This window comes from Pseudorasbora parva, chromosome 10 (assembly GCF_024679245.1).
Source record: "Pseudorasbora parva isolate DD20220531a chromosome 10, ASM2467924v1, whole genome shotgun sequence".
NCBI lineage: Eukaryota > Metazoa > Chordata > Actinopteri > Cypriniformes > Gobionidae > Pseudorasbora > Pseudorasbora parva.
The window spans coordinates 38,806,461-38,829,576 of NC_090181.1; the positions used below are offsets into that span (position 1 = coordinate 38,806,461).

The 23,116-nt window shown below is 38.0% G+C and overlaps 2 protein-coding genes across 4 annotated transcripts in view; one reads left to right on the forward strand and one right to left on the reverse strand.

Moving 5' to 3' along the window:
- c10h8orf74 (chromosome 10 C8orf74 homolog) lies at positions 1–11,072 on the reverse strand. Its single transcript, XM_067456053.1, has 4 exons — positions 10,993–11,072; positions 10,529–10,718; positions 8,798–9,195; positions 1–772 (listed from the first exon to the last, which is right to left on the reverse strand). Exons 1-4 carry the CDS (start codon positions 11,035–11,037, stop codon positions 584–586), a joined length of 822 nt encoding a protein of 273 aa, XP_067312154.1. The 5' UTR covers positions 11,038–11,072; the 3' UTR covers positions 1–583.
- Positions 10,725–23,116, forward strand: part of rp1l1a (rp1 like 1a) — a 21,307-nt gene continuing 8,915 nt past the window's right edge. Inside the window, exons 1-2 of one of the 3 annotated variants that reach the window (XM_067456050.1) lie at positions 10,725–10,891; positions 22,392–23,049. In XM_067456050.1, the coding sequence (XP_067312151.1) occupies positions 22,414–23,049 (636 nt within the window). In that variant the 5' untranslated portion in view covers positions 10,725–10,891; positions 22,392–22,413. Of the gene's footprint in view, positions 10,892–11,910; positions 12,191–22,391; positions 23,050–23,116 lie in introns of those variants that run through there. The other 2 variants (XM_067456051.1, XM_067456052.1) reach the window with 2 other exon arrangements.

The window sequence follows — 23,116 nt, forward strand, 5'->3', positions numbered from 1 at the left end:
TTTCTTAAAAGCATTATTGCCTCTTAGTTTTATTAAATTAACTCAAAAGATGATATTTTGAAGAACGATGGTGTCCAACCAACATTGGAGTCCAGTGACTTCTATTGTATGGGCAATGAATTTCTTTGTGTCTTACAGAAGTAAGAAAGTCATACAGGTTTGGGACAACATAAAGGTGATTTGCAGAATATTAATTTGTGGTGCCAACTTTTTTCTTTAAGCATAAAACAACCTTGGCTTGATTTTGGTCTAAAGAAATTGCACATAAAAATGTTAGAGTTGTGAAACGTCATTGCCAAACTGTTCATATGCTTAATGAAATGGAGTCTGTAAAATGAGAGCTGCGGATGGTTTTCTATGGCCACTGCTTATTTTAAGAAACTCATTTAGGGTGTGGGCATGAATCTGGTCATTTATTATTTCATTTGGCAAACATGAGTGAACTGGGTTGTAGAAATCAATTAGCTGCATTATTCGATATGGCTTCTACACACAGTACACACAATATTGTATATAAACTAATCTTTATTTTTGTATTATATTTAATGAATCTCAAAATATAGAATTTTTATAGAATTGTATTTCAAATTCCCTTCTTCTTTGATTTTGTAGGAGTTGCCAGATTTTGCTTTTCAGGGAAAACTGGATGATTTGCAAAGTGCCTCAGTTTCATCTGCAGCAGATTCTCAGTGAGACGGGCTTCTTTCATCAGGGACTCCAATATAATTTCTCCTTGAGACTGCAGAAAACTGCGCAGCAGCTCTTCTACTTCCTAAAGGAGAATATGAGTCAAAGAAAATTATGTTTGTGATTAATTCTTTGATCCCAACTTTCATTTTATTCCCTATGAGTTAATTAAACACCAAAGACTCATCAACAAAAGAAGATAATGGAACATTGTGTAGTAAGTTACCAAAACTCATTTGTTTTCTTAAAAATGTTTCCCCTCAGACAAATATTCACATTTATAAGCAGTCACATCAGGCATCACAGTAATGATGAAGGAAGTAGAATCACAATGTAACTCCTTTTATTTTTTAACTCGTATATGAACTTAAGTAACCATGACTGGGGCTGCGTCAGAAATTGCATACTCTCTAACTTACTTTGAATAAGTAATGACTTCACTACATCTAAAAAAAAGTAAGTTCTATATAATATGAATGTGTAGTATGAATATAATCTGAATACTACATTTGCCATAAGGGCAACACCTTATCACGTGACCTACAGCGTCAGTTACGTCATTCACAAAACCTCTCCCATGGCCTTATGGGATAGTAAAGTGTTCATCATATGCACACTTGAGAATCTCGCCAGAAGTAGAAGATCATCCGAGTACTCTTATGCGTACTGTGAAATAGGACATACTTTTTGTTACATACCGTATTTTAGGGAAGTATGCAATTTTAGATGCAGCCATTGGGCCTGTCCTAATACCCACCCTTGTGGTCTTTGCACATGACCACTTGTCTACTTGCATGATGTATTACCTGTATTTGACCCAAGAGATCAAGTAGGCATGAAGACCGCATTTGATTACCTGATGGGACACACTTACAGTGTTGCACAAATGCAAGTGTTTACAGAGCATTATTTAGATTTTCAATACTTTGCATTTTCAAATCAACTTCCAAACTTCTAAAGACACCATTTAAAAATGTGTTTTTATTAATCTAAATTATAAAAAGAAGTTGCAAATATTGTACAAAGTACACATACTTTGCACCAATACTACACTGTAAAAAAAAAAAAGTTAGTGTAAAGGTGCCCTAGAATGAGTTGAAACTATGTTAAATTGTTCTCTGGTATCTACATAGAGGGTATGTGGCTTATTTAAGGGCAAAAATTGTCCAGATACAGTTTTACAGGTCCATTTACAACCCTAGAAATTGTCCCTAGGATGTATGTAATGCTCTGTTTTTGCCTTATTTGGAAGAGTCATGAATAATAATGTTGAGCTCTGCTCTGATTGGCTTATCTCAGCAGCTCACTGCAGTTCAGTTGTTCAGTGAAGCAGCTCGTGAGTCCTGACCATCCTGACAGAATACAAATCGACTGACACTTTAAGAAGAACATCTCATGAATATTGATAAAAAGCAGCTTACTAGTTTATTGTTGTTTTCAGATCATCCGCGCACGAGAGAGAGCTTGCGTGTTTATGGTTGCCAGATTGTAGATGTTTAGGGTAAAATACAGAAACAAATTTCTCTGGGGAAAAGCTCTGATTGGGGGATTTAAATTACAGAAATCTGGCAACTGCACAAACGCTCTTCATTCCCTCAGACAAAATCAAAACCAGTGATTTTAGACTCGTCTTTTTTCGTCAATGATATTGCATGTTTATACGTTAGTCACAATGTAGGCTACGCAGTGACTGTGATGTACTCTCAAATACAAGCATGCAAAAACATCATACTTAAGTTCTCAAAAATATAAATGTATATATTTTTACTAAATGAATAGCCTTGTCAAATGACTATCGTTTTTAACTTATATGGTGGAAAAGGTGACGTTTGCTAGAAGGATTGAGTGAACAATCTGTAAGCAACATATCTACGGTTGTATTTTGTAATACAAAATAATATTACCCTTTGTCATTAGCATAGGCGTTATTTACGGGTGGGACATGTCCCCACCACTTTTTTTAAAACATCTTGCTTCACGGATAAACTAATACAAACAAAACATCTCTGGTTCACTAGAAGAGCATCATTTTGTTCGTTTGTTAAATAAGAGGCGATATGGCGGTCGTTGCCGCTGTTATCAGTGGTGCAGATTTCTCTCGCGGCTCATGCAGTCTTCACACAGACGAGCGCTTTAATCTAACGCTTAACGCCGTTGCAGAGACTTTCTATTGGTTCCGGTCAGATCATGAAACAAAATGCACAAAAACTGTCCCTGCTCTTGATGTACTGATGATATTCGGTTTTGATGAGAGAAAAAATAGGCTACGAGGGCAGATTAGATACGTGAACTTTTAACAAGTTTAACAGACTAGACCAGGGATTATAAGCAAAGTGTGCAAATCTATATGCCTTTATTCACATGAAAATTCTTGGCACAACGCTATATTGTGTTTAGATGCTATAATTAAACGAGATCTATATCAATAAAGCCCCTTTCACACTGCGATTCCGGCAAATACACGGATAATGCGATCCAGCATTTGTTCCCGGGCCGCTAGATTTGGCCCATTCACACTGCCAGCGAAATACCGTAATATGTGCGCTTTCACACACAACGCTTAACAGTCCCGGGTCGAGTTGACACGTGACATCCGGATGTGATGTATAATGGCGAGCGATCTCAGCTTCAGTGCGGATAGTAAGGAGCTCCGTGGTCTCGTCTTGTGTCCAGTTTGCGCACATTTCTGCTTGTTTAATTTTAGTTTCTTTTGTATACGAACACTCTCTGCGTTTAAAACACAGACGAGCTCTTCTGGCACTGCAGGGTTGTATTAATGAAAAAACAAGCTCTAGGAGTCGCGCGATAACTACGTACACGTTGCGGCATTAGTTTCGGCTTTTGTTCACACAGCGCTCGTCCCGGGTCGAATCCCGCAATATTACTAGGTCCCCGACCCGGGTCGAATTCGGTAATCAATCCCGGGACGTGGTTGCTTTCACACATAAGGCGACCCGGCAATGTTCCGGGAATATTGCAGGTCCTACGTGCAGTGTGAAAGGGGCTTAAATGAACTATTTAATTGATTTCCGGACATCTTAATACTAGTTTTTCTGCAATTGTTATTGTACATATTTTAAATCTGATATAACATTGTATCAGCAATGCAACCCCCCTTAATACGCCATATAGTGCATATCATATGCACGGCAAAGCTCATTTTGACGTATGAGCGCCCCTCACACGTCAAAATGAGCTTTGGCGTGCATAGGACGTAGTTTTTCGCGTGCATATGATACGCAATTTATGTCCCACCCACTTTTTAAAACAAAGTTACGCCACTGGTCATTAGACACACTATTTAGTTTTGTATGGTACTTGGTGAAATGGGCCGAACAAACCAACGATCTTGAATTAAATTGTTGTGGTATCCGATTATAAATATCAAACATGACTGTTGGCATGTTTTATCTGTGGGAAGGGTAGAAAAGTCCTCACGTCACGTCTCCTGCACGGGCCTGGAACATGACATATGGTAAATGGACTGCATTTATATAGCGCTTTTAACAGACCCTATGGCCATCCAAAGCGGTTTACATTTTGCCTCACATTCACCCATTCATACACCGACGGCGATGTCATGTAGGGCGCCATCCAGCTCGTCGGGAGCAGCTGGGGTTAGGTGTCTTGCTCATGGAAACTTCGACACTTGGTGGTACCGAGGTTCGAACCACCAACCTTTCGGTTTGTAGACAACCTACATGAACCACTGAGCCACTGCCACTCCATGACATATGTGTCAAGAGCTGACATTTTTGCTATCAAGTGTCTTGTTTACCTGCAGTCCTGATGATTCGGCTCCGTCAGTTCCGCCTGAGAATGAACATGTTTTGACAGATATAAATGTTGGGCGCTTACATATAAATGATCCCCAACGCTTGCGTCACAGTTCGCGTTATGTTGAGAATCACTTATTTTTCCGTGGTGTTTTTTTTTCCAATTCAATTTGGTAGCTTGTTTAATTGGTAGTGGCTAATTCAATTTTTCATTCTAGGGCATCTTTAACTTAAAAAAGTAAGTAAGTTGATACAGTGAAGGAAATTGGTAGCCTGACAAGCCAGACCCACATCAAGATGTTTGGTCCGGAAACTCACCATAGACAGGGCTCAATCCGAGGGGCGGGATAAATGGTTGTCTTTCAAACTCCCTCTGCACGCGATAGGATAGCGCTACAACCAACCAAAGCAATGAAGGTGAAACGGAGCTTGTTGATAACATAGACGGTTGATGGATTAAACATTCGCCGTATTCGGTTGGCAAAACTCGAACACATCTCCCCTTCTTAAGAATGACTTCAGTGCCGTTCTTTGTTCTTTTCTCAGAGAAAAGCTTAACTCCAAGTCTTCCAGAGTCGCGGTCAAAGCTGATTTGACAGACCGCCGTTCGCCAGTTCCTGTGTTTACTAGAAGCACGCAAACGCAACTCGGCCGTCGTCATTATGGCCCCGCCCACCGACTCTATACACGATGTGATTGGCCCGACAAGAGTTTGACGTTTACAGCTCAGAAGGGTATTGAGAGTTGCTAGACGACACTCGCGGGCAGATTAGATTTGCTCTAGATTTATTTGGTCTAGATTTCTAGGCTAGGAAATTGGTTTAATAAATAGAAACTCTTTAAAACATTACTGTATCTAAACCACATAAACATTTTGATAAATCGTTTTGCAATTTGGCATGTTTCACTTCGTCACCACAAATAAAACACAATTACCCAATATCCTTTCAAAATATTTAAATATTTAAACAATATTTGAATAAAGATTGTCAAGTCTCAAAAATGTTCATAGTATTAACTCAAGTTTTTAATTTTAATGAACAAATTTTTTTAAGGCAACCAGGTAACTTATTTTTTTAAGGGAATGATAAGTAATTAAATGTATATGCTCCAAAGTGGGATTCGAGATGGGTTTAGTGTGTGTTCAGGGACATGGGACAGTATTGTGCAATTAATTCCTGTCCCCTGCACACACTCTCAAGTGGCCAAGACTGCAAGTTTGGGTATATGGGCAGTCCCAATTCCTCCGTATTAAAACATTGTTTTCCAGTGAGAGAATAGAGAGAAAAGTGTTGGGTCTCAGAAGTAAAAAATCCCATTTATTTTCTCCACAGAGAAATTGATTTTCAGCGTCAGTGTATAAACCTTTCAAGGCAGACATACCACAAGCTCTGAGGCAGTTTAGCAATGATATATGCTTCTGTAGAGGCCACAAGTCTTAGTCCATGTCTTAGTCCATGTGTTCATTTTTTTATAGAAAAAACCAAAGCTGTTGAAAAAGTGGCCAAGGTAGTTGTGCTCAGCTTGGTTAAATAACAGAGCGTGTTCCTTTAATCCATCTTATCTGGTAACTGCTGACAGCCTGCAGCTCCTTAAGATATTAAGCAAGAAGTGGTCTTCGGTATGAGGGTGATAACCAAAGGACAATATGCAACAGAAATAATCCTTTGTTACTTCTGTCAGTATGAATTATTACAGCCTTCACATTTCATATTGTGCTATAAAAAGGAAAAGTTTGCAAAAATCAGTTTTTTAGGTCAGTGCTGGTGGAAGGGCTGCTGTTACTCATCAGAGCCACTTTGCCAATTGCTTGGAGATTTACTTTGATGTTTTTTCAAAAGGTAATAGTGTGCCAACACCTACAGGGCAGCTTAGGATCACAATCCTGTTTTATATCACTACAGCAGGAAACTACATTTCAGGTTGCTTCGGAGACTCTGTCCAAACAATCCTTCTACTTGACATTTATTCCTTTTGATAAACCTCAATTGAAATGTTGATAAATTCTTCTTATAAATCATCAATTTTTTGGTGTTTAGACTGAAGCAAGTCATCACTATTACTTTTCAAAGCAATCAAACTTATTTTTACCTGGTGGATAAAAAACATTTTAGAGTATTTCTATAGTATTTCTAGATAGCAGAATATAAAAGAGACTTTTGGGGTGGACCCGTAATTAACCACCCAGATTTGAATCATAAATAACTGACCTTTTTGTACCTGTTTGTACCTGTTTTGTACCTGTTTGCTCATCCAGCCGTCATATGAAAGATTGTTTAAACTAGCCTGCAATGTTGCCATCATGTGTGCTTCGGCCTTCTCTTTGCATTCATTGATTTCTGCTTCTTATTATAAATCATCAGTTTGTACTGTAGTGTTTATTTTGTCAATAGAGTCCAGTCACCAGTTCCAGAAGTAAAAACTCCATTTATTTCCTCAATAGAGAAATACATTTTAAATGATAACTGACCAAGATACACCTTTAAAGACAGCCTTACTGTGAGCTACGAGGTTGTTAACTGCTTCTGTTTAAGGTGTCAACTTGCGTTATGTCAACTTAGTTTTAAAATAATTTGTGGTGAAAAACTACATTACCCATGATACTGTAAAGAAAATTCCACCAATCAGTCGAAAAAAGCGAAATGAACAAAAATATATATTTAGCCCTGTCCATTCACATAAAGCACTGTGAATGATGTAATCTTTGTAATGAAATGTCACATTGGTTTTAATGAAGGCCTTTCTGAGTCTTACGGGTGTCGAACGACATTAGGGTTAGTAATTATTAGGGGTGTGCACGAATATTAGAATAGTCGAATATTCGATCTGTAATTAAGACATTCGAAAACTAAAAATACTATTTGAATTTTATTGCGTAGATTTGCTGGCTGTAAATGCAGTGAATCCATGAGAAATCCCTCTAAATCCCTCACTGGGTGGCGTTGTGGAGCAGGTTAATAAGTTAAGTAAATTTGATCACAATGTCATCGTCTGCCTCGTGATGTTTGGAATTGCTTAGATGAAAATTGAAAATGATGTTACAAAATGGAGTTACTTTTGATGAAATCAATTACTGAAACTGAGTTATCATAATATCACCACCACAAACAAGAATCACATGAGATCCAAACACCAGTGGAATGAGTGATCACTGCGTTCAGGAGTGCAGGTAAGCCCAACTGTACCCCGAGTGAGAGCGAGATAACTTATGATAGCAAAATTATCTTGAGACAAATGCTTTCTTTAAAGTTCTTTGAGGGTTTGTGAACAGAAAACACAAAGTGCTTCACTCAAACTTTACTTAACCGTTCTCTGTCTCATCAACGCCTATCAGTGGCGCATTTTCTCACCCGGGGCCGAGAATAATATCATAATCCAATAATATTATAGTTTCTTTCCACATTAAAATGTGAAACAATACAAAGTAAACACGTCATATCAAACACACACACACACACACACGTCGGTAGGCTATAGCCTACCAACGTTTGTGTGTGTGTGTGTACGTTCTGCGCGCTAACTGACGCGCTCTGCTTTATAAGTGTTTCTTTCCGCTCGCACTCCTTAAGCTTATAATGCTTTTGTTCTTTAAGCATTTTTTACTCACTGTTTAATGTTTTAAAAACCTTAAGATATAACATTAGCGTGTTGTGTACATTGCCTAATCATAAGCTTGTTCAGAAATGGTGACATGTTGAAAAAAAAAAAAAGAAACATCTCTCTCATTTTCTCAAAATACCTAATTTAAATAAACAAATATTCAATTTTTATGAGCCCAAATATTCCAATACAATATTTTGGAAGAATGCCCATCCCTAGTAATTATTGATAGAATTTTCATTTTTGGGTGAACTAACCCTTTGACTCCAGGTATTCCAGAGTTGCGGCCAAAGCCGATTTAAAAGACCACCGTTCGCCAGCCACACGGAACCGTCACAACTCTGCCGTCATTATGTTAAGCCCGCCCCCTGACTCTATACACTAAGTGATTGGCCTGACCAGAATTTGTTTTTTCTAGCTCGCAAACTATTAGATTAAATTAGATTTGTTGCCTCTAGGGTGCATCAAGATTGCTAGGCTTATAATGCTTTAACAAAGAAATCCCTTTGGAAAAATGTATGGAAAAAAATACTTCTGGAACCAATAGTGCTGAAAAAGTGGATGGGCACGAAAAAGCAGGCGTAAAAATCCCATAAACTTACACTGAAACAGTGCAGTGTACAGTATGAGCATTTAACAGAGACTTTGGGGTAGACCAGAAAGAAACCAGCTTTTAAATACTCAGCAAATTTGAGTCTTTATACTGTAGTGTAAAAATAACTGATATTTTGTACCTGTTTGCTCATCCGGCCTTCACATGGAAGACTGTTTAAACTGGCCTGCAGCGTTCCCATCATCTGAGCTTCTGCCTTCTCTTTGAGTTCCTTGATTTCTTCTTCTTTTCTGGACTGAGCCAAGCACAGGTCTTTCAGAGTCTGCTGCCGTTCCCACTCCACAGCATCTGTACCTTCACAGAGGGGCTGCGGATGAGGTGGGCTTTCGATCTCAAGCTCACAGCTGATGTGTTTAAGACCTGTCTCACCGTTTAAAAATGCCTGATAAAGCTGCTGATGAGGAACATATGTTTTCACAATGAAGTCCAGGAGAACAGCATGATGGGCAGAGGAGAGACGAGGCTCTATCTGTGATAAATGCTCCTTGATGAGGCATATGACATCCGATGGCTTCAAATCTAATAGGAGTATTAAAAACAAAGATTATCTCTGAAAAACTGCACAAAGACTTATATGCAAAACGCATACATGACAAAAATAATTAAATTGATTGAAATAAGAAGCAATTTGTTACTCTGGCAATATGAGGACCAGGGTGCAATGTCCCAATTAGGTTGACCATCAAACTGAACACACAATATTGTAATATTATTAATTATTTGATAAAACTGCACTGCACACACTATTTTCTCAAGTCATTATGCTGTTGATGTTAACATTGCATTATACTATATACTGTATAGCTAGGCTATAACATGCATATTATTATGATAAATAATAATAATAATTATTATTATTAATAATTATTAATTTAAGGTATAATATTCACAATTATACATTTGATTAATACATATTAATATAGTATTTCATTGAAATTGAATTGACATATATGCCCCCATAAAGGCATATTAAATATAAAAATAATAATGTCAATTAATGTATATTAATGTCATATTTCTATTATAAATACATTGGCTATAAAACCCAACATATATATTTTTAGTAATGTGTGCTAGCCTACCTACCTACCTAACTAACTAACTAACTAACTAACTAACTAACTAACTAACTAACTAACTAACTAACTAACTAACTAATTAATCATTTTGTGAATACAAACTGGCAAAGATAAAAATTGCACAAAGAGTGATATGCAATGCATAAATGACAAAAATAATGAAATTTATTGAAATAAGCAAAGATTACTTTGGCAATATGAATTTAAAGGGCCAGGGTGCAATGTCACAATTAGGGTGACCATCAAACTGAACACACAATATTGTGATTTTTAATATTATTAGTATTTGATAATACTGCACACAATATTTTCTTATGTCATTATAATACTAATATTGACGTTGACATTGTATTATACTGTAGCTAGACTATGTAATGCGTATTATTATCATAACTAGTATTATTTTTTAAGGTATAATATTCACAATGCAATGTTTGATTAATATATATTTTATTATATAATATATATTTTAATATATATTTTATATTTTAATGTTTTAATAATGCTAAGTAAGATTTGTTATCAGGGTGCAATGTCACAATTTAGGGTGACCATCAAACTGAACACACACAATCACAGTAAATGCAAAGATATATATCCTAATCCCAATAGTTAATTCGAAAACATTGTAATAAATAAACGTGTTTGCGTAATGCTATAAACATCATAAAATTACATGCGCATGGACTTCTGGGCGTCCCTGTGGTCACGTGATAAACAAGTATTAGGCAGTAATCAAAAGCATTGTAGGGGACATTTGTTAAATGACCCACCTTTGAGTTTCGGCAGGAGAGCTTTGGTAATGTTTGCCACTTGTGCAACTGTTGACCACGACAGTCCTCTTGTAATAGCTAACATCACATTCTCATAAACAAACTCTTGATGTAAATACTGTCGTTTATCGTCACCATCAAACTCTGTCCAGTGAAAACAGCTCCTCAGACGTTCAATTCCATCATCTCTCTGAAACAACACATATCAGATATGAGGTTTTAGACAACATGTGCTGTGTGTGTTAATGCGCACAGACGTCCTTCACAGTGAATGGTAGAGATAGATTTACTGTATCATGACTTCGGATGCATCACGCGCATCTGCTTCGTGTTTCTCGCCCATATCAACAAGTGCCCGCGCAGGTAAGAGCCATCGATTTTATATCTCGCGCTGTTTGTTAAGTATAACTTGTTTATTTGTGTGAGAATGTGGCAAAGTCAAAGGAAAATAACTGCAGGTTTACCTTCATCCTCGATATCTCCTGTAATGTGTGTATGGAGGCCATCATGAGAGACCACTGCTGTTGTGTTTGTTGCCAGGGAAACCCAGAAGACTCATGTTCTCTAAATAAAACACTCATGAGCTTATATATAGTGTAAACTTTAGACATATCGATATTGTGATAATAGTATTAATAATTTACTGCACACAATATTTGCTCAAGTCATAATGATCGGGCTATTGACGTTAACATTGCATTATACTGTAGCTATAAATATGCGTATTATTTTCATAAATCATATAATTATATATTTTAAATATAATATTCTCAATTTAATCTGCTTGAAAAATATATATTAATATATATATATATATTATTGAAATTGAATTGACATAGTTGGATATCAAATAGTTTCTATTAATTAGTATTCAGTGATATATATATATAAAAAACCAAACATCATAATTGTTTAATAATGTTTTTGTGTGATAATCATGTCATTTTATTTGAATAATTTGCTACTATTTGTCACAGTATATTAATGCAAATATTTGATGTCATTTTCATAATTAAATTATTATTATAATGAATATTGTTTGATATTATTCTATGAACAATATAGTAATCTTTGATAAATTTGCCTCAATAATTTTTTGATAATAATATTGGTTTTATAATATTAATGTACATAATAGTAAAATATTTACATAATATTACATGACGCATTGCCAATATAAACTGTAACTTGTTGTTGGTCAGCGCAGGCCATTTTCTTTTTGTGCATTTATATGCCTAAACCATGAACGACAGCTCATTTTTGGAGATCTAAGAGTTAATTCTCTTTGGCACAGATGGCCACACAGTATAATCCTCTTTTAGAGGAGTCCCACTTCTCCTCCTCCTCCTCCTCTCTGGATGAAGGTCTGCCTGTGATAATTAGTCTAATGGAATAGATGACTGTGGATAGACAATATGCAGCTGTGGCATGTCCGTGGTTTATCGTCATGGGTGGAAAGTGACATTCTTTACAGGAGGGAACGCCATGCTTTCAAACGCTGTGCCTGTTTCATCTTCACCTGCATGAGCCGGAGGAAGGAGCGCTGCTCTTTGTAAGAAAACCTGTTGAATTTTCTAGCTGGATTACTTTGAAAGTATCGACAGAGCTTGGATTGGTGTCTGAGGATTTGGCAGTCGAGGCGAATGAACCGGTGCCTACAGGGTAAAGCCAATGTGTGGAATTAGGACAGAGAATCAAGATGGATCTATGTTTGGTTAATAAACGTCTGTTTTAGTTTTAAGAGAGTAGAACATGCTGCCTGATACTGCAAAATATATTTTCTTACTTTGGTAGTTTTGTCTTGTTTTCCAGTAGAAATATTGAGAAATTAATCAACTTAAACCAATATACATTTACTTTAAAAGAAAAATTACTTAGTTCTCATGTTACGCAGCAGGTTTGAGCTTCAGCAAGAACCAATGAGGTTCATTCTTGTGTTACGCAGCACATTTAAGCTTCAGCAAGAACCAATGAGGTTCATTCTTGTGTTACGCAGTACGTTTGAGCTTCAGCTAGAACCAATGAGGTTCATTCTCGTGTTACGCAGTACGTTTGAGCTTCAGCAAGAACCAATAAGGTTCATTCTCGTGTTACGCAGCACGTTTGAGCTTCAGCAAGAACCAATGAGGTTCATTCTCATGTTACGCAGCACGTTTGAGCTTCAGCAAGAACCAATGAGGTTCATTCTTGTGTTATGCAGCATGTTTGAGCTTCAGCAAGAACCAATGAGGTTCATTCTTGTGTTACGCAGCACATTTGAGCTTCAGCAAGAACCAATGAGGTTCATTCTTGTGTTACCCAGCACGTTTGAGCTTCAGCAAGAACCAATGAGGTTCATTCTCATGTTACGCAGCACCTTTGAGCTTCAGCAAGAACCAATGAGGTTCATTCTCGTGTTACGCAGCGCGTTTGAGCTTCAGCAAGAACCAATAAGGTTCATTCTTGTGTTACGCAGCATGTTTAAGCTTCAGCAAGAACCAATGAGGTTCATTCTTGTGTTACGCAGCACGTTTGAGCTTCAGCAAGAACCAATAAGGTTCATTCTTGTGTTACGCAGCACATTTGAGCTTCAGCAAGAACCAATGAGGTTCATTCTTGTGTTACGCAGCACGTTTAAGCTTCAGCAAGAACCAATGAGGTTCATTCTTGTGTTATGCAGCACGTTTGAGCTTCTCAAGAACCAATGAGGTTCATTCTTGTGTTATGCAGCATGTTTGAGCTTCAGCAAGAACCAATGAGGTTCATTCTTGTGTTACGCAGCACATTTGAGCTTCAGCAAGAACCAATGAGGTTCATTCTTGTGTTACGCAGCACGTTTGAGCTTCAGCAAGAACCAATGAGGTTCATTCTTGTGTTACCCAGCACGTTTGAGCTTCAGCAAGAACCAATAAGGTTCATTCTTGTGTTACGCAGCACGTTTGAGCTTCAGCAAGAACCAATAAGGTTCATTCTTGTGTTACGCAGCACGTTTGAGCTTCAGCAAGAACCAATGAGGTTCATTCTTGTGTTACGCAGCACATTTGAGCTTCAGCAAGAACCAATGAGGTTCATTCTTGTGTTACGCAGCACGTTTGAGCTTCAGCAAGAACCAATGAGGTTCATTCTTGTGTTACGCAGCACGTTTGAGCTTCAGCAAGAACCAATGAGGTTCATTCTTGTGTTACGCAGCACGTTTGAGCTTCAGCAAGAACCAATGAGGTTCATTCTTGTGTTACGCAGCACGTTTGAGCTTCAGCAAGAACCAATGAGGTTCATTCTTGTGTTACCCAGCACGTTTGAGCTTCAGCAAGAACCAATAAGGTTCATTCTTGTGTTACGCAGCACGTTTGAGCTTCAGCAAGAACCAATAAGGTTCATTCTTGTGTTACGCAGCACGTTTGAGCTTCAGCAAGAACCAATGAGGTTCATTCTTGTGTTACGCAGCACATTTGAGCTTCAGCAAGAACCAATGAGGTTCATTCTTGTGTTACGCAGCACGTTTGAGCTTCAGCAAGAACCAATGAGGTTCATTCTTGTGTTACGCAGCACGTTTGAGCTTCAGCAAGAACCAATGAGGTTCATTCTTGTGTTACGCAGCACGTTTGAGCTTCAGCAAGAACCAATGAGGTTCATTCTTGTGTTACGCAGCACGTTTGAGCTTCAGCAAGAACCAATGAGGTTCATTCTTGTGTTACGCAGCACGTTTAAGCTTCAGCAAGAACCAATGAGGTTCATTCTTGTGTTACGCAGCACGTTTGAGCTTCAGCAAGAACCAATAAGGTTCATTCTTGTGTTACGCAGCACATTTGAGCTTCAGCAAGAACCAATGAGGTTCATTCTTGTGTTACGCAGCACGTTTGAGCTTCAGCAAGAACCAATGAGGTTCATTCTTGTGTTACGCAGCACATTTGAGCTTCAGCAAGAACCAATGAGGTTCATTCTTGTGTTACGCAGCACGTTTGAGCTTCAGCAAGAACCAATGAGGTTCATTCTCATGTTACGCAGCACATTTGAGCTTCAGCAAGAACCAATGAGGTTCATTCTCGTGTTATGCAGTACGTTTAAGCTTCAGCAAGAACCAATGAGGTTCATTCTTGTGTTATGCAGCACGTTTGAGCTTCTCAAGAACCAATGAGGTTCATTCTTGTGTTACGCAGTACGTTTAAGCTTCAGCAAGAACCAATGAGGTTCATTCTTGTGTTATGCAGCACGTTTGAGCTTCAGCAAGAACCAATGAGGTTCATTCTTGTGTTATGCAGCACATTTGAGCTTCAGCAAGAACCAATGAGGTTCATTCTTGTGTTATGCAGCACGTTTGAGCTTCAGCAAGAACCAATGAGGTTCATTCTTGTGTTATGCAGCACGTTTGAGCTTCAGCTAGAACCAATGAGGTTCATTCTTGTGTTTCGCAGCACATTTGAGCTTCAGCAAGAACCAATGAGGTTCATTCTTGTGTTACGCAGCACGTTTGAGCTTCAGCAAGAACCAATGAGGTTCATTCTTGTGTTACGCAGCACGTTTGAGCTTCAGCAAGAACCAATGAGGTTCATTCTTGTGTTACGCAGCACGTTTGAGCTTCTGCAAGAACCAATGAGGTTCATTCTTGTGTTACGCAGCACGTTTGAGCTTCAGCAAGAACCAATGAGGTTCATTCTTGTGTTACGCAGCACGTTTGAGCTTCAGCAAGAACCAATGAGGTTCATTCTTGTGTTACGCAGCACGTTTGAGCTTCAGCTAGAACCAATGAGGTTCATTATCATGATCAATTTTTATATCTTAACAATTCAATCTGTTCAATGTAAAGTGACTGTCTCTTCAGAAAATTTGGACTAAAACATTCAATCTCTTTATGAACTTTTTGAAGCATCAATCTTGCAGTTGCATAGCTGTCAGTGGAGGAACAGAAAGCGCTCAGATTTCATTAAAGGGATAGTTCACCCAAAAATGAAAATTACCCCGTGATTTACTGTCCTATAGCTCTTCTAACCATTATAATGGCAGTGACTTGTTGGGTCAGTTTTGAAGTCCATAAAATTGCACCAATCTGTCATAACTGCTCCACGTGGCTCCGGGGGGTTAATAAAGGCCTTCTGAAGTGAAGCGTCAAATTTGTGTAAGAAAAATATCCATATTTAATATTTTATAGACTGAAATTACCTTCCGGCGATCAGCGGTACGTAAATTGATTTGCACTAAATAGTAACCCTTGACGCATGCGTATTGAATATATGCATTTACACTAGTCATGATTTAGAAGTCTAAAATTAGAATTTTTAAAGAGAAATGGCAGAAGATTTCAAAATAAAGGAAGAGGGGCTTGAGTTTGTTGCCCAGCCCTATCCGCAAGAGGCATCAAAACCTGCGATGCTCCTGTACATTGGATCAGGGGATACTCTTTTAGCACACAGGATGGCTTGAGGGTGAGTAAATCATGGTCTAATTATCATTTTGGGGTGAACTAACTTTTAAAATATCTTCATTTGTTTTACAAAAATGAACTAAAGTCATACAGGTTTGGAATGACATGAGTGTGAGTAATTAATGTCTTTTATTTTATTAATATCCATTTAAGTTTTTTTGCTGACCCCACTGGCGAGATTTATTCTTGTGTTAAGCTTAAATTAATTTTGATTTATAAAATAATAATAATAATAAACTCAAAAGTGACTATGCATTTTAAGTAGGCTAAATTGGATTTTAAGAATATTTAGATCAATGTATAGTGACAAGGCAAAAATATTGTGGTAGCAAGTAATTTTTTGCAGAGTGAAGTAAGAGATCTAAACTAAAATAGGAAAATGTAAATATACAGACTAAAGTATTTAATTGTGTGAGAGCTGATAATAGGTTTCACGATGATGTTGAGTTCTAGCAGATGAACTGATGCATTGCTTTGAATGTCAATGTCAGTGGTTACAAATGCTATGATTGTAGCTGACTCATTATATAAACTATTTCTTATTATGTTGTCTTTTTGTTGTTAGGGGGATTTTTGTACACTTTTTACAAATCTCATTTCAGAATTTTCATGTTTTTTATGTTGAAAAGTGACTAATATTGAAGGCTTTTAGTGCTGTTAGGTATATTAAGCAAGCGTTGTGTTTGCGTAATTTTACACAGTATTTAAGTTCTTTGCTAATTTTTTAATAATCCCGAAGAGATCTGGTTATTGTTTTCTTGTCCCCTTCCTCTTCTCAAACATATCCCATGAGTCTTAAATGTTCTAGCTTGAGTCTCAGTAATCTGACAGCGTATTGCAGGTTCCTCCCAATAGGCTGCCAAGTTCTCACGTACTAATTGTGGGAATCATGTGTAGCACTTTCAACTGTTAATTTATCCTCTAGAGATTTATAATTAGTGTCAAAAATGTATGCACTCCGCTCAGAGGTGTTTAGTAATTAATTCGCTCTTTATGGTCTTTGTTCTTTGTGTGCGATTGCAAGAATTGTCAGTGTCTAAATCAACCGAATGTAAAAACAGCCGTATTAATGTTCCTTCAGCTTGTAGGTAATAGTAGGTCACTTAAGAGTACAGAGGATGTGCTGTCTTTTCCTGAGATTACTGTAAGCCTGTGCTTTCGCAGTACTAAAGTGAACAACAATCACTTGTCCTGTTACACAAAAATTGTGTTTTTAAATGACTTTTGGCCGGTAAGCAATCTCATTGAACACCCTAGCAACTGCATAGTCTTGGCAACCATCAACTACACCTGAGCATGCACAACAACCATCACTCCTCGTCATTTTATACAGAAAATGTCTAGTTTCAAATGTCTAGCAACGCACTTACTGCTGTTACAAATAAAAAAATGCATGAAATATTCAAAGTGCTATATGGTTAATATTATAGTACGGCACTGTGGGATTCTGAGAGAATAAGCAGCCATGCACTATAGGCACTATATACATTCACTTTTATCTCAAGGTGTCCTTAGTAACTGAATACGAATCAGTTTAAATTAAGTAACAGGTTGATATTATAGAGAGCATTTATTTTCAAACCATAAGGAAGGTTCAGTTATTATGTCAATTATTCTATGAAGAGTTCAAGTCTGCTATGTTGTCATTACATTTAAGTTAAATTGCCTGACGTGGATGTCAAATCTGAATTTCATGAACCATGTTAAGAACATATCATTGTATATTTCACCCCCAAATATAATGATTGAAAATAAAAAATATATTTATATACTTGCTGTCAAATCAATTAGTCACGATTTAATTGCATTTAACATAAAAGTTTATATATATATATAGGGCTGGGCAAGTTAACGCCTTATTATCGTGTTAACGCATTAATTAATTAACACAGACAATTATTTTATCACGCATTAACGTAGTTATTTATTATTATATTCAAAGCCTGTTGATCATTGCCTTTGAATACACATAAAGACAGACCATGGGTCATGGGAGAATACAGTGCATGCTGTCTGTAAGCCAAGGGCTTGACATTCTTTGTCTGGGACAAATGGGACAAATAAAATATTAAAATAACCAGAAATGTGAGAATGATTCAGATTTTTTTGTTGTTGTTATTATTATTATTATTATATTCAATGTAAACAGCGATTGATAATGGAGTGTATCTCTGCCTCTGTTGCGTTGAGGCTCGCGCTGCCTGTCTCTTTGTGAGAGACATTCGTGGAGAAATCAAAACAAGTGTGCAGCAAAATAAACTCACAGAAGAAACATACTGGGGTAAAACTAAGTTTTTTTGTAGTTGTTGATATTTATGATTTATGATATTGTTAATAACACAAGTCGACTTTGCAATCATGAATAAGTTCACTCTACTAATATGGCCCCCACAGTCACCAGATCTCAACCCAATAAAAGCATCTTTGGGAAGTGGTAGAACGGGAGCGTGGATCCCACAAATCTCCATCAACTGCAAGACGCTATCCTATCAATATGGGCCAACATTTATAAAGAATGCTTTCAGCACCAGTTCAGAACTGCCTTACTTCTGCATTCTTAAGAAATGTTGGCCCATATTGATTGGATAGCATCTTGCAGTTGATGAAGATTTGTGGGATGCACATCCAGGGCATGAAGCTCCCGTTCCACCACATCCCAAAGATGCTGTATTGGGTTGAGATCTGGTGACTGTGGTGGCCATTTTAGTACAATGATTCAAGCGTTGTGACATGGTGCATTATACTGCTGGAAGTAGCCATCAGAGGATGGGTACATGGTGGTCATAAAGGGATGGGCATGGCCAGAAACAATGCTCAGGTAGGCCGTGGCATTTAAACCATGCCCAAATGGCGCTAAGGAGCCTAAAGTGTGCCAAGAAAACATCCCCCACACCATTACACCACCACCACCAGCCTGCACAGTGGTAACAAAGCATGATGGATCCATGTTCTTTTTCTGTTTACGTCAGATTCTGACTCAGCCATCTGAATGTCTCAACAGAAATCGACACAGAAATCATCAGACCATGCAACATTTTTCTAGTCTTCAACTGTCCAATTTTGGTGAGCTCTTGCAAATTGTAGCCTCTTTTTTCTATTTGTAGTGGAGATGAGTGGTACCCGGTGGGGCCTTCTGCTGTTGTAGCCCATCCGCCTCAAGGTTGTGTGTGTTGTGGCTTCACAAATGCTTTGCTGCATACCTCGGTTGTAACGAGTGGTTATTTCAGTCAAAGTTGCTCTTCTATCAGCTTGAATCAGTCGGCCCATTCTCCTCTGACCTCTTGCATCAACAAGGCATTTTCGCCCACAGGACTGCCGCATACTGGATGTTTTTCCCTTTTCATACCATTCTTTGTAAACCCTAGAAATGGTTGTACGTGAAAATCCCAGATTGTGAAATACTCAGACCGGCCCGTCTGGCACCAACCACCATGCCACGCTCAAAACTGCTTAAATCACCTTTCTTGCCCATTCTGAAATACAGTTTGGAGTGCAGGAAATTGTCTTGACCAGGACCACACCTCTTAATGCATTGAAGCAACTGCCATGTGATTGGTTGATTAGATAATTGAATCAATGAGAAATTGAACAGGTGTTCCTAATAATCCTTTAGGTGAGTGTGTGTGTATATATATAACAGAGTATACGATCAGGCAGTTGAAGCAAATAACACATTATTTCGTCATCATGGCACCTGTTAGTGGGTGGGATATATTAGGCAGCAAGTAAACATTTTGTCCTCAAAGTTGATGTGTTAGAGAAGCAGGAAAAATGGGCAAGGATTTGAGTGAGTTTGACATGGTCCAAATTGTGATGGCTAGATGACTGGGTCAGAAGATCTCCAAAACTGCAGTTCTCCAGTACTTGGAGCACTATAAAAAAGTCCTCCAAGCAAGGAACAGTGGTGAACCGGCGACACGTTCAAGGGCGGCCAAGGCTCATCAATGCACGTGGGGAGCAAAGGCTAGACCTGTAGCTGTAGCTCAAATAGTTAATGCTGGTTCTGATAGGAAGGTGTCAGAATAAACAGTGTATCACAGTTTGTTGCATATGGGGCTGCAGAGCCACAGACCAGTCAGGGTGCCCGTGCTGACCCCTGTCCACCACTGAAAGCACCAACTCTGGGCATGTGAGCATCAGAACTGGACCACGGAGCAATGGAAGAAGGTCAAAGCAGTATAAACCTCGAAAATGAACGCAATATAAACAATTAAATTATATTGAAAGCACAAATGTAATGTAATTATTTTACATAGTTATTATGTTGCATAAAATTATATAAAAATATATTGTATCAAGTGTGATATGAATGTTTGTGAGATTCACCAAAAAGTATGGTGTCTTGTATTGCTTAATATAAATATACCAACAGGAGTAGCATGTTATGCCAGTCTGCAGATATAAGCAGTAGAGAAAAAGAGTGAATTTGAAAGCAGAAATAGTTGTAGTCTCTGGTGCATTATTGTTTAGAACTGACATGTTTCTAGAATAAAACAGCCTGCCATCAGGGGTTAAAAAGCAGATGTCTCGTAGCTCTGTGCATCTCTGTTTATGCAATCCTGCTATCACTGTCATGTCATGTGTCTCACGCTCCCCTAGACTTCAGTGAAATCTCAAGATGATTAAAGAAGCTTTTCGTTCTATCCTTAGCTGCCAAAGGCCCTGATTAGTGGCCAGACCGTTTGTGGGAGGGCTTGTATACTCGTGTCCCTTTAGCAGTCGTGTACTTGGATGCTACCTGGAACGTTGCTCTGTATAGTCAGATTTCATTTTATTTTTTATATAGTTTTTTTAAGCATCAGATATGATGATGTATTCTGTGAATGTAAGTATATTGTTCATATATATATATATATATATATATATATATATATATATATATATATATATATATATATATATATATATATATATATATATATATATATATATATATATATATATTATATGCTATAGTTTTTATCTAGTGAGCAGGGCTACAGAACTAATGCTATTTTAATTGTCTATGCGTGTGTGTGAGTATATATATATATATATGTGTGTGTGTGAGGGGGGGGGGGGGTGCTGGTAATCCCTACGTTATGAGGACAAAATGTCCTACAAAGATGGCAATATCCAAAATCCTTGTCCTTGTGGGGACATTTTTAGGTCACCATGAGGAAAACATCTTATAAATCTACAGAAGGAGTTTTTTTGAGAAAGTAAAAATGCAGAATGTTTCCTGTGATTGGTGTGTGTGTGTGTGTGTGTGTGTGTGTGTGTGTGTGTGTGTGTGTGTGTGTGTGTGTGTGTGTGTGTGTGTGTGTGTGTGTGTGTGTGTGTGTGTGTGTGGTGTGTGTGTGTGTGTGTGTGTGTGTGTGTAAATTGTACAGTGAAAACATGATGCTTTTGTGGTCAAATATAGATCAATTATCCACATTTTATACAAATATAATTAGAACATAGACTGTCATTTTATTCAGTCTTAAATTGATTCTTTTTTTCAACTACCTTCAGGTACACTTGTACTTTTCAAAATTGTGTTGTAAGAGATCTGATAAAACTCTCTTTGCTCTCAGTTTGATACATAAAATGATATAGTTCAAAAACATTGCTCAGAGATGATGCTCTTGAACTTATTTAATTGTTGGATTAAAGTGCCTATTAAGGACTAAGAACTAAATGCAATTTAAGATAGTCTGTAACTGTTTCCCAAAGTGCATGAGATTAACTTCTGGATTGGGGCCTAGTTTTGTTGTTGCTTGTACTATATACCATGTCATCTAAAAGTGTAATACAATTTTGAGTAAAAAGTTGAAAAGTTCACGTGGTATGACTGGATTTCAATTATCACAGTATCTGTGTTTTCTGTAATACCATGATGGCCACATCAAAACAATAACGATTACGGCACAGAGAAATAATATAACTGGAATCACCTTCAGAATAAGCCTATTTTTCCAGCCAATCAGAATCTCCGGTCTTCAAAGAACATTTAAAGCAGTAGATGACAAAACTGCACTGCGCACTTACAGCAAACTGTAAACTGATATTGTCCACTGGTGTGGATGCTAATATAGTTATATTTATAGTTATCGTTCTTGGTGTGAATGGGCTTTCAGGCTTAATCTTGGTGTTCTGTAGAAGAGTTCTCAGTTATGTTTCTCACTTTGTTTTAGATGTATTTCAGAATAGATAATTGGCAGAACAGATAATAGACACATCTGAGTCATTGTTGACATGTAGACTAATGAAATATAGAGCAGTGAAATGAATGTGTGTTTGGTCTTGGGTGAATTTGATGAAATATGTTTGAGTTTAGATTAAATATTCTGATTCCAGACAGTTTCTTTGCAAATATTTGACCATTGTTGAAACTTCTCCTTAAACCCAACAACAGAGACGTTACTAGGGTGTCCATTTAATCAAATTTCAATTTAAGCGTTTAAGATAATATCATTCACATTTCCAAACTCTTCCCTACAGATTGAACTGACGTGGAGAAGAGATGCAGAGGGCGGCCCCAGGCTCCTTCGACACTGGTACCAATTTTCAGAATGAACATTTTCCTCATCCTCCAGTGTCGTCTTTTGGCTCCAGCGTGAAAGCGGCAAGCCCAGCCAAGAGAATTACCTTCTACAAGAGTGGCGACACTCAGTTCAAAGGGGTTAAGATGGCCATCCATAAACGCAGCTTCAAATGCTTTGATGCTTTATTGGATGACCTTTCCCAAAAGGTCCCTCTGCCTTTTGGTGTGCGTACTATCACGACCCCCAGGGGCACTCACAGCATTAAACATTTAGAGCAGTTAGAGGACGGAGGCTGTTACTTGTGCTCTGATCGCCGCTACGTCAAGCCAATTGACATGGAAGCTGCAGGGAAGAGACCAGCGGTCTGGCATCACCACAACCACCCACATAATACTCGCCGGAAGCCCTCCCGACCTGAGGAACCCCCCTCGGGACATCAGCACCACTATCGGCACCCCAAAAGGATTGTTCTAGTGAAAAACAATGACCCTACTGTTAGGCGATCCATCATTCTGAGCAGACGAACCGCTCGAAGTCTTCGCGTCTTCATGGACGAGATTTCAGAACTCATGCAGTGTCATGTCAAGAAACTCTACACTCTGGAGGGACGCAAGGTCAGGAAGGATTTCATTTCTTCAGCCATTCTTTAATTAGCCAGGTCAAAGTATTTTAGGAGGTAGA

Bases quoted from the DNA above. Each gene is read 5' to 3' on its own strand.
- c10h8orf74 (XM_067456053.1), bottom strand. From the start codon at position 11,037: ATGATGGCCTCCATACACACATTACAGGAGATATCGAGGATGAAG. The intron at 9,196-10,528 runs GTGGGTCATTTA...TACTCCTATTAG, and splicing joins TCTCCTGCCGAAACTCAAAG to ATTTGAAGCCATCGGATGTC. The intron at 773-8,797 runs GTACAAAATATC...ATTCTCCTTTAG, and splicing joins AAGGCCGGATGAGCAAACAG to GAAGTAGAAGAGCTGCTGCG.